The following is a 12,500-nucleotide window of genomic DNA, read 5'->3' as shown; positions in this document are numbered from 1 at the left end:
AGAATGTCTCCCCTTTACTTACTTAACTTATGGAAAAACAAACATCCTAGCACCTTTACTAAGACGTATGACTAACCTTAATAGAAAAAGAAATATCCTCGATCTCGAGCTAACCCTAATAGTAAAAAAAGAATAAAAATGGCGACTGAAATACCTTCATGTGATCAAGTGAATAATATCACTATGAATGCCACGATTTGCTGAAAAATGCCAACACCCACACACACACATGTATACACCACACACAACACACACACACACACACAAACACACACACGCACACACACACACAAACATACACGCAATTCGAACATACATAACAACACTGATCACCGCTAAATCAACAACACAACGGAAGTAATAATAATACTTGATGTCATAAATAGATGATGCAAATTGACAACTTTTTACAGTGTCAAAATTAGTTGATTTTGGGAGTCAAGTGTCGTCGTTGGTACATATTTTATGATATCTGATTGACTCAACGAACTTTCAAACTGACTTTAAATTATAAAAGGAAATCAAGTTATCTGTTTATCTATCTGTAAAAAATACATTTCTAATTTTCAAATCTTTCAGTAGAGTTGTGCGCCGTATCAATTTTTTTATTGACTCAAATAAGCACAATGTTCTCCACAATGCTATATTTTTTAAAGAAAGGATTAAAATAGTTGTAACCTATTCGTAATAACCTCTATTTCACCATAAACACCACGGGTTCTCCACTCATAAAATAATAAAAATGTGAAAACGAAGCCAAAAAATACAGACAACGACATTTCTAAAAAATATAATTATCAAGGAAAGTTTCAGACTCAAAATCTTATTTAACCAACATCTTGATGAAGAGTTTTGTTTAAAGTCCAAAACGTTTGTCGTTTGATCTATTGTTTATTTTTGACGCTGCTTTATTCATTTTTGTATCAAATACTTTCATTTAATCATTGATGAGAGTACTACAAATTTCAGAGTAGCGCAATATAAACGATTTTTAAAGCTTGCTACATGTAGATTTATTGACCATTTAAATTTGTATAATAAAAAGGCCAACTTTGCTTAAATTAAATGCTGTAAAAAGATACAGTGAAATTTTAATTCATAATATTCTTCTTCCCCCCCCCCTCCTCCATCCCCCAAGAATAAAACAAACAAAAACCCCACAAAACACTTGAACTGTTATATTGGGCAATATCCACAAAACGTGTAAAGAGCGCTTTACAAAGGATCCCTAGCCAACAGCAACACATAGCATGTAGGAAGAGACATTTTCTCCGACAGAGACAACGCTGTTTACGACCAGTTACTCATTTTGCACCTAAGTACGGTGAGAGTATGTGATTAAAAGCCGTTTCCAAGGACTCCACTATGCGCTGCTCAGAGAGGGGCTCAAACCTAGGACCTTCCGATTCGAAAGCTAGTGTCACACCAGAAGACCAGATAGCCTACATGTTATATTATAAAGTAATTTTGATCTTTAAGAAAAAGAACAAAAATGATATACATTAATTTATTTTATTTACTCAATCTTCGTCCACAGAATTTGGATTTTCATCTCGTGTTCAATGAAGTGCATTTGTGGGCCGTGTTGTTCTCTGTGGTCATCATAAACTACATTTTCCAGGATGGTAAAAGTGATTACTTTCAAGGTAATCTAAAGTTTACATTGTCCTGCTCTGTAAACTTGAGCTTTAAAAAGAAATAACTTGAGGTTTTATAAAGCGCGATATCCACTTAATGTTCTTAGATCGCTCTACAAGGGATCTCTGACCAACAACAACATGTAACATGTAGAACGAGACATGACGCCTGTTAGGCGATATTACATTTTTTTCCGACAGACACAACGCTGTTAACGGCCAGGTACTCATTTTACACATGAGTACGGTGAGAGAATGTGAGTAAAGAGCCTTTTCCAAGGACTCAACTATGCGCCGAGCGAGGCTCGAACTCAGGACCTTCCGATCCGAAAGCGAGTGTCATACCACTAGACCACATAGCCGCACTTCTGTAGTCTTCCTTACAATCCTGACTTGGTGTGTGGAAGATTTTCATTGAGTATATATATTTTTTTTTCTATTTATGTGGTCTAGTCGCATGACACTTGTCTTTGGATCGGAAGGTCCTTGGTTCAGTCCTTGGAAAAGGCTCTTTACTCACATCTCTCACCGTACTCAGGTGTAAAATGAGTACCTGGCGGTTAATAGCAGTGTATCTTTCGGGGGAAAAAATGTTATATTGCTTAACAGACAAGAGGCATGTCTCGTCCTACATGTTAAGTTTTGCTGTTGGCTAGGAACCCCGTGTAAAGAGCTTTGAGTTTGTTTAGTGGATATTGCTCACGTTTTATTTATTTATTTATTTATTTATTTATTTATTTATTTATTTATTTATTTATTTATGTATTCATTTATTTATTTATCTATTTATTTATTCATTGAGTCAATGCATGAAATTGACAAAACATCACTGTTTGCTCAAACAATTGCTGGGTTGAGTCAATGGTTTCGGTTGAGTCCAGGTGAAAACATATGATTAGCTTTCATCATGGGCACACTGTGACCCACCGCCTCAAGACGGTTTCATGTCGTGGTGGAGCAGATGCTAACAATTGTATCTATCCTCAATATTATGAAATTGATATTAAAAAAATAAATTAAATAAAATTCCCTTTAGTCATAGGGGAAATTTGTCTCTTGTGTCTATTCCAAGGGAAGACTGGAATGACCCAGGCGTCAGCCGCAATACAGCGGAGCTAATTGAGCCAGGGAGAGGTGATTTGCTCAAGACCATACAGCGCAGCGGCGGCTGATTGAACTCGGTACCTTTCGAGTATGAATCAAAGACCGTACCGCTGAACCCCCAAGATTAAAGGCTTATAAAAAAAAAACAATATACACTAAACGTGCTCAAACAGCTTGATAAAGGGTCTCTGGCCAACAGCTACATTCGACATATAAGACGAGACATGACGGCTGTTGGACGGTGTTGCAATTTTATTCTGACAGAGACAACGCTATTAACGGGCAAGTACTTATTTTACACCTGAGTACAGTGAGAGGTTGTGAGAAAGGAGCCTTTTCTAATGACTCAATTATGCGCAACTCAGAGCGGGGCTCGAACCCAGGACGATCCCGATCTGAAGGCGAGTGTCATACCACAAGACCAAATAGCCGAGGACAATGAGCAGTGCTTCTTAAAATGACCTCGCCCATTTCTAGCCATTTTAATTTCATCCCAACAAAATACCGTTTTGAGATATGGGTCATACATAAGTTCTCTGCACAAATTGGAAAAATAAGGCAGCATAAACTTTTGTTTTTTTTTAAAGTAGTTCTTCAGATCCATTAAGTCCATAGGGATGAAGTTCATCCCTGTTTCTAAAACTTCAAACGGACAATAGCAGTTGCTTGCTACCCTTTGGATAGGACTCTAGTCTATCGCAAAGTACTTTCCGCCAAGTCAAACAGATTCAATCACTGCTGGGTGGACAAGTGGGTGGGGTCAGAAAAAAATGTCGACTGCACCAGGGATCAATCTGGGTCCCTTTGCTTGTTACGCGAGTGCTCTACCCACTGAGCAATCTGGACTCCTAAGCATAACTTAACAGCTCCGAAAAGACCACTTTACCCCTTCTATGATCTATCACTATTCAATTTAATATTATATTAAACAGGGACAGTTGTGGTCAGTCTTCATTTCCTGCTGATGTTGATGTACTATTTCATGTTAACCCCTGACGAGTTGAAGTCGGAGGATGTTTCAGATTCGATGACCACTGCAGTGCCAACAACAGTTGCATCTGTCACAGGTTCATCTTCGCAGAACTTCTTCTATCCTGTGTGATGTTCAATGCACATTATAAATAAATATACAAAATTGACATATATGAAACGTATATCACAATGAAATCAAAAGCAACAATGTATGCTATATCGTATCAATATCATGAAAATGTAACGGTAAAAAGGTAATACTTTAACAATGAACTATCAATAGATTTTGCTTCTCATGATGACAATCTGTATGTGAAAGAAAAAGAGTGAGTGAGAGATAGAGAGAAAGAATGAGAGACAGACAAAGAGAGACAGACAGAGAGAGAGAGAGAGAGAGAGAGAGAGAAAGAGAGAGAGAGAGAGATAGAGAGAGAGAGAGAGAGAGAGAGAGATTGTGTGTGTATGTATGTATGTGTGTATGTGTGTGTGTGTGCGTGTGTGTGTGCGTGCCTGCTGCTTGCTTGTATTAATACACTATGACCGCTTAAGTCTCGAATCCCGAGACCTTCGAATCTGTCCTCTTCAGCCGAATGCCATGTGTGTAGTAGTAAGAGTAGAAAGTCTTTTTCATTTATTCTGTTATTAGCTGTAGATAGGCCTTTCTTTATTGAGGGAGAAAATGTCTGAGATCTTGAAACTTGATGTAGTTGAAAGTGTAAATGTGCGTGTGTGTTTGTGTGCGTGTGTTTGTATATGTGTATGTATGTTTATAAATGCATTATTTCCATTAATAAGTTCTATATTGATGCTTAATTTATGTCATTATTAAATATTAGCAAAACAGATGATGATAATGTTATATTAATGAATAAACGATTATATGATAAATTTCACCAGGTTGTTTTGCGACCCATATATGCTTGTTAAAGACCATAGTAAATATAAATATTAGCAGTGTATAGTTTCGTCATAATACGCGTAATAAATGTTGCATAGACCAGATACATCTTTTAATCATAATATAATGGTAGAATGGTGTAAGGATGCATGTCGCTGCACTTTTCGGGCTTTACTGACAGAGGACAAAGGTACAATATTCAAGCTCATGACAAAACATAAGGCAACAAGAGACAGCTGTATATAGTAATATTGCAAATATAAGCATGTGTCTATGTTTGCTTGTTGATCAGGATGTTGTACTTTTATATACTATAAACGTTTAAAAAAAAAAAGAAAACAGAAAATAAAACAAAGAATAACAAAGAACCTGACCTAATCTAACCCGACGATTCATGGCAAAACTTCCTGGATCAACTCTAGAAATGAGGAAAACTTGACCCTTAACGACGATTGTAATAAAGAAGAAGAAGAAGAAGAAGAAGAAGAAGAAGAAGAAGAAGAAGAAGAAGAAGAAGAAGAAGAAGAAGAAGAAGAAGAATAAATAGACCTTTTATACAGCGCAATACCCACTTAACGTGCTCAAAGCGCTTTACAAGGGGTCGAAGGCCAAAAGCAACATTAAACATTTAGGACGGGACATGAAGCCTGTTAGGCGATATTACATTTTTTTCGGACAGAAACAACGCTGCTAACAGCCAGGTACTCATTTTACACCTGAGTACGGTGAGAGAATGTGCGTAAAGAGCCTTCTCCAAGGACGCAACTATGCGCCGAGCGAGGCTCGAACCCAGGACCTTCTGAACCGAAAGCAAGTGTCATACGACTAGACCACATAGCCATGAAGAAGAAGAAGAAGAAGAAGAAGAAGAAGAAGAAGAAGAAGAAGAAGAAGAAGAAGAAGAAGAAGAAGAAGAAGAAGAAGAAGAAGAAGAAGAAGAAATGATTTTTGCAAGATATCGTACATCCCAATTATGCTTAGAAATATTGATTAATATTTCAGAATTGTATATAAATATTAAACGTTGTTTGCAAGACACCATATGCTGAGATTTCTTTTATCGAATGATCGCAAACTAACAAAATATATCTTTGGGGACGTTGTTTTTTTTTTTTCTTCCTGAAGATTATTGTTTAAACTTGTGTAGATTGTGGGCTTAGAGTTCCTGGACACCGTAATGAAGAAAATTCACAAATTTTCGGAAATTGAGATAATACAGATAGAACCTTTGTCTCTGTGTCCTTATCACCATCAACCGTTTCAACGGAATATTGCAATACTTGTGCAAAATAACGCTGGGATTTTATATTCAAAATTAAAGAAGAAGCCATTATAAAAAATGTGAGGTTTCTATTGAATTTTAATATGTTCTTTTGAACAAGGCCTCACGGGTTTGTAGAGAGAAGATCAATTGAAACAACCCAATTTGGATTTGAGAAACAAAATCAAGGTTTGTTATAATACATGGAATTCCATTTGGATCCTCTCCCCTAAAACAAATTAATAATAATAATTTTTAAAAATTAAAAAAAAAATTAAAAAAGGAAAACCTTATATTTTTATATATGCAAATGATAAAGTTAATCTCTTCTTTAACGAAACTAGTGATCTCGATTTCGGGCCTTTTAAACTGATTTTCATTTATGAGTGACCACCCTGAAATGTTATTCGTAATTTGATTTTATCCGTGCTCGAGTCATTGGCTTTGCGCAAAAATGTTCAAAATAACCCGCACCATGAAAATTGGTCTCAACTTTCGTAACTGGTAATATTTTAAAACTAATAAATAGAGGTGCCTAAATGAGTCAATAAAATGGAGATAAAGATAAAGGGAGTAATATATTAACCTTGTCCCATCGGTTTGTTTACGATAAAGAAAGCATCCTGTTCACTGTTAGCAAAGATCCAATGGTTGAACAGAACTAAACCATAACCATAATATGGTTAATGCCTGAGATGAGATAAAGACTGGATATAGATTAACCCCATTGTCTATTTGAGATTTCGTACTAAGCTCTTATCAGAATGAAGATAGCATTATTCCTTTGTGATTCTACCTTAGGGCCGGGAAATTGAACATTTCACTGCGAGAATGAATTTAGTTCAAATCATGCTTTTTCTCGTTACTTATTTGATTAGACGCACACCTGCGTCATTGAAACGCACCGCTGTAAAAACAGTATATTTTTTTATTAGGTTTAACTCTCTCCTTACTGACCATTTCATGGATGTTCCCCAAAACGTCATTAGAACACAGCATAATATAGGATTTTAAAACTCTAACCCAACGGGGACTAGAACATACTATATAATTTTTAGTTCTTATAACTATAACATAAAATTTCTTCAAATTTTGTGACTTTCAAATGACATCTCAATGAGAAAAATGTTAATTCATCGTAACGAATGTGACGATTTTCCTATGGTTGGTTAGGAGAGGGTTAAAGTAAAAATGAACCCTGATTGCAAAGGGTTGAGTCAGCACAAGACCTTCTACGAGTGAAAACCATGACATTACGCTTCGTAACAGCAGTGCTTTGTTGTGAAAACCATCCTGCCTATGGGAAGGAATTATGCTAACTTTCTGTCATTTTTACAAGCCCTACCGTCAATTGAGCTGTTTCAATGTGATTGTTTATGAAAACATTGGGAATGAGATTAGCGGAAGAGTAGCGTCCCTTGATTGGACATCACCTTACAGAGAGAACGTCAACATGGTTTTGCGCATGCGTGTCTCTCGTCCTCGCTTTCGGTGAAGTGTCTCCGGAAGCGAGGACTAGAGACGCATGCGCACAACCAACATGACGTTCTCTCTCTAATAGCTTTTCCGCCGGTGACGTCCAATCAAGGGACGCTACTCTTACGCTAATCTCATTCCCTATTAAATTGCAAACATAACGGCATACGTCAAAATTTTCAAATTTTGTAAAAGTTGTGATGGATATTTGTGACTTTTTGTCTCAAAATTGTATCATGTCGGAGTAAAGTTTATTATTGTAATTATTACTATATAATGAAATAATACTGAAAATCTTTATGGACTTCAGTTTTTACGGTGCTTTACATGAAAAAAAATATTTACAATTTTGTGCGGCTTTACGGTTGTGGGTTCTTCGGAGAAGTAGGTCCCGGGTTCGAGTCCGGCTATGAGCGGCGCAAAGTTGAGTCTTTGGAAAAGGCTAGCTATCCACATTGTCTCACAGCACTCAGGTGTAAAATGAATAATATGTGGCCGGTTGCCTTTGTCGACAAAAATCATGATTTCGCCTAACGGGCGTTATTTCTTGTCCTATGTGTTATGCATTGCTGTGAGGAAACCGTTCTATATAAGTGCTAAAGTTTGCCCCCCCCCCCGCCCCCACCTTTGAATATTGTCGTTAGTAACTTAATATAAAAATATATTTCAAAAGCGTTGAATTTGTATTGTAGGCAACCTGCACATATTTGCAGGTATGGTAACCAGTGCGTGACGTCATCACAGTATATGATGGTACCAAGTTCAGAGATTTAAATACGACACTAGCTACATAGCAAATGAAGATGACGTAAGTCCGCTCATTGTCATTATTTTCACACCGCCAGACTATATACATTTAAGGTTACGCATGGCTTCGTATATTGGTATGTGTCATCTGGCGGGCAAATGTTTTAAGTATTTACCTAAACGCATAGCATTAACAAGAAAATGTACTTTTTAAAAAAGGAATTTTTTTTTGCTCTGTCTGTCTGTCTGTCTCTCTCTCTCTCTCTCTCTCTCTCTCTCTCTCTCTCTCTCTCTCTCTCTCTCTCTCTCTCTCTCTCACACACACACACACACACACTCTCTATCTCTTTCTTTCTCTCTCTCTAACACATACACACATACACACACACACACACACACATATATATATATATATATATATATATATATATATATATTATATATATATATACATACATACATACATACATACATACATACATACATACATACATACATACATACATACATACATACATACATACATACATACATACATACATACATAAACACAGTAACAATAAAATAATCAGTTGCTTTTTATCCACAAGCACAGAGAGTTATCTTATCAAACAAGTATCTTATTAGTATCTATATATTTAAATTGCATGCTGCTTCTTTTTTCTTAGGACACGGTTCTCTGCCCTTATTTCAGACAAATGATGTTATAAATAGGACCGCTTGAGTTAACCTACTGACATAAATAGCATAATGTGCGAACGGTAGACAAAACAAACTGCTATTGATAGATGGAGCAAGATACAGGGTCAAGGCAGCTTTTTTGAGAAGGCAAAGTTGAACAGTTTTTCAGGGTCAATCAGTTGTTGTAGACAGTTGATCATGGCCCCAAACGATAGTGAGACTACGTCACTACTATACCCCTCACACGCAACGATAATATGACATTAAGACACGGCACGGTAGTTGGCCGTCTGATTACGCGTTTTATTTAGAAGGAAGTATGTATGTATCTTAATTTTTTTTTTTTTTTTAATTTTTAAAAAGTTATGCTGTTTTTATTTCTAAAGTGGTGCACGGCACCAAATCAACCAATAGAGCCCCGCCCCTGTTAACAACCCACCCAATTCCTTATGGGCTCATTGTAATGAAAATCTCCAAAATATAAAATGATGCAAACTATTGTCCATTACAATAATGTTAAACTAAGTACATTTGTTGGTTCGGATGTCAGAGCTGCATATTAATTTATTATAATATAACGTTTGTAGGCTATGAACACACAAAACGGACTAATCCTGTTGCAAATTGATAACAGTTCAGTTAGTCTATATTTGAATTCGTGATTTAATTATTTCGCGGAGTTACAAAACTTAGTTTACTCGTCACATGACGAGAGGATGGGGTCACATGAGAACAACAGTCAACAAACAAAACACAGACGAATCTGCTGACTGCTGAACCGACACACTTTTTTATTGTTCAATCACACTATGAAAAGTGTACGAAATAACCTGAAGCGTAACAGCCGAAAAGGATTATATTTTCGTCTTTAGATTTTGTGATATTATCATTATTTGTGCAAGATTCTAATAATTCGTGAATGCTGACATGGGCGCTGCTTTTTACAACACGCACTACAACTACAACCATAACAATGTGATCGCCATCATTTTCACAAAAGAACGGAATTCTATAAGTTCTACTTTTTAAAGACGAAATTTTAAAAGTTGTTGGACCTGGACCTGACTTATAAAACAAGGTATGTAATGAGTAAAAAGGTGTTTTTAACAAATTGTTTTAATTTTAAGGCCGGCTCTATTTCTCCGAACGCTCAGGAAAATAAACTTGAACTTGAACTCTATTTCTCCGAATGGTCGGCTAGCCTCCAGTAGCTGATGGGTTACAGACGCGATGTCGATGCAAAAGTAAATGCTCAAATAGAGCAGACAGGGAATTCTCACGAATCATCAAGCAAGCATTTTTTAACCACATTGTTGACAAAGACAGATTTGGTCAAAAAGTTGTGCTATTGCGAATACTCCATGGCGCGTTCACTTTTGCACTTCGCGCTGCACTATCAAAGAGAGAACAGAAGAAAACCTAAATAACAAATCCAAAGTCTTAAGACGGGAACAGAGGTTGAAAGACAGGATAGCACAAACTCAAGATGGAACTGTAATAGAAAGTTGGGAATAAAAGACAGAGCGCCCAAGCACTGGCATAAGAAAACTCAAAAAAATGAATACATACACATTCATCATTCACACAGACACTCTAACAAATAACCAAAAAGACACAACACAGAACTAGAAAAAGAGCTCGCCCATATCACACTGACAGCTTATATCCCTACTTTGGACTGTAGAAGGATTGTTTCCTGTCTCACACTTTCAGAATAATATATAATTTTCTAATTATTTATTTTTGTCCTGATTTTATTTGGACATTGTGTTATGTTGTTAGAAAGGCATTTCATTTATACCACAGTTACTTTGACTGACTCTTTTCTTTTAATTTCTATCTGGACTTCCAATTGATCCATGATTTTGTCTTTCTCATCAAATAAAGTGGTGTAAACTACCTTTTGATAGCTACTAAAATCGTAATTTTGATTTGAATTAATTTTATGCAATTATCAATAATTAAAATATGAAAAAAAACAACAAAAAAACCCCCAAAAGACAACAACAAATAAACAAGCAAAAACTATACTGTCATGAAAGACTACTCAGACTGAGTCAGAATAATTGGTTGATTGCACATGCGTATTGGAATTCGAGTCTGAATAGCCACTGGAGACTATTCAGACTCGAGTCCGAATAGCTGCAGCCTTCTTTTTATTTTTATTAATTTCTTTCTTTTTTTTTTCGATAGCAGCGTCAGAATAACTCGGCTTTTGATTTTAATCTGTTTTCTTGTCACACTTTAACACTGTTTGCTGTTTGCTTTACTTTCAAAAACACAATGGCATAGCATCTGTATGATTTAATGTTCCTCTTCGTCCGCTTTGATTCATCACTTACTTTTAATTTTAACTTCATGAATATTGTTACCTTTTCATCCCTTTAATTTGAAAATCAATTGTCATTAGCTGGATAATAAATAAAACAGAGCAGATCACCAAAAAAGGCAATTTAACTCCAAAGTTAAGTTCATTCAAAATGTCAATTTACGACCAATCCCATAATGTACTTCAAATTGCATTCATGTCTATTAAAAAAAGAATAATCTGTTGCAAACTATTGGAATAACAATAACTTGATAAAATGTGACAATTGGTGTCCCATGATTACTAGGTGTGAAAAATAATTTTAATTTATTCCTGTATTAACATGTTCTCCCAAAACGACTTTGCCTATAAGCATGCTCATTTCCTAATAAAAATTTGCAATTTGATACTTGTCTTAAAAAAAAGATAGTAATGCATGAATTTAATTTTAGAGAAATTTTCTCCATGTTAAAAAATGACTGGGATGTAACACAATCCACAATTGAGAACCGCTATTCTAAACCTGGCTTCATGGATGAGGATTGTTTCGACATTGTTACTATATCAGAAGATTTGACTGCAGAGTTGTTTCATAAAATCATTGATCAAGACAATGACTTCCAGTCTGTTTGTCAGAAAATAAGTCATGATGAAATTATGCGAGAGGTAAAGTGATCTTGCTTGAAAGAAGGAGACAATATTAAAGAGAGAGAGAGACGAAGAGCCAACAACTAAGAGATTAAACATGCAATTAGACATCATATTTTCTTCAGCTTTCTAGCAGAGAACATAGTCAGAACCTGAAATATAAGTAGAGGATATCTATGCGTACAAATGTATCCAGACAAATGTTAAACAAGAAACAATCAGAAGATTCTTTACGCTCTTCTCACACCTAATGCTAAGGTGTTACTATTGTCGCTAAATGTAAGAAAAGACATATTATGAGGAAATATCCAATCTGCAAATTGTTTTCCATAGTCACAAGCCATCTTGAAACCTCTGGCCAGATGCGTCATGATGTGATGTGCCATATGTTCCAGGTCTTCTGGATCATTGATGAACTAACTGATGAAGAGAGCCAGTAAAATATTTCTGAGTGGAAATTACAAACAAAATGAAATGAATGGAACAAACATATCACACAGGTAACATCAAGGGCTAATAGAACAAGTGCGTTTATTCACTGAAATCTGAGAGGCTATCCAAATAGCATTCATGCCCACTGCTACTAAATGTTTGTTCAATCAATTTTAGAATATGCGAGTATTGTCGGGCACCCTTATCTTCAAATTGACATCAACATTTTGGAAATGACATGGGGAGGGTAGCCAAGCCATTCTATAATGACTTCTCACCACAAACAACGCTATATCACTAGTTAAAGTCTGTGCCTTGTCAATCGTCAGTTCCGAC

General features: G+C 35.9%; 2 protein-coding genes across 5 annotated transcripts in view; both read left to right on the top strand.

Annotated features, from left to right (window-relative positions):
• Window positions 1-4,606, top strand: part of LOC144970181 (uncharacterized) — a 35,971-nt gene extending 31,365 nt beyond the window's left edge. The window contains exons 20-21 of one of the 2 annotated variants that reach the window (XM_078909556.1): window positions 1,538-1,646; window positions 3,674-4,606. In XM_078909556.1, coding sequence (XP_078765682.1) covers window positions 1,538-1,646; window positions 3,674-3,843 — 279 coding nt within the window. In that variant the 3' untranslated portion in view covers window positions 3,844-4,606. The remainder of the gene's footprint in view (window positions 1-1,537; window positions 1,647-3,673) is intronic. The other variant, XM_078909557.1, reaches the window with a different exon arrangement.
• A 2,561-nt stretch (window positions 4,607-7,167) lies between these two features.
• Window positions 7,168-12,500, top strand: part of LOC144970180 (uncharacterized) — a 62,324-nt gene continuing 56,991 nt past the window's right edge. For 2 of the 3 annotated variants that reach the window (XM_078909553.1, XM_078909552.1), the window contains exon 1: window positions 9,494-9,854. Coding sequence is in view for 1 of the 3 variants with exons in the window: in XM_078909551.1 (XP_078765677.1) it covers window positions 7,172-7,238 (67 nt within the window). In the remaining 2 variants the exon portion in view is untranslated. Of the gene's footprint in view, window positions 7,239-9,493; window positions 9,855-12,500 lie in introns of those variants that run through there. The other variant, XM_078909551.1, reaches the window with a different exon arrangement.

Source organism: Berghia stephanieae, chromosome 4 (assembly GCF_034508935.2).
Source record: "Berghia stephanieae isolate SIO BIC M18660-M18661 chromosome 4, UCSD_Bste_1.3, whole genome shotgun sequence".
NCBI classification, from domain to species: Eukaryota; Metazoa; Mollusca; class Gastropoda; order Nudibranchia; family Aeolidiidae; genus Berghia; species Berghia stephanieae.
Note: the sequence above shows the minus strand (reverse complement) of the source record. Positions and strands in the feature narration are given on the sequence as shown.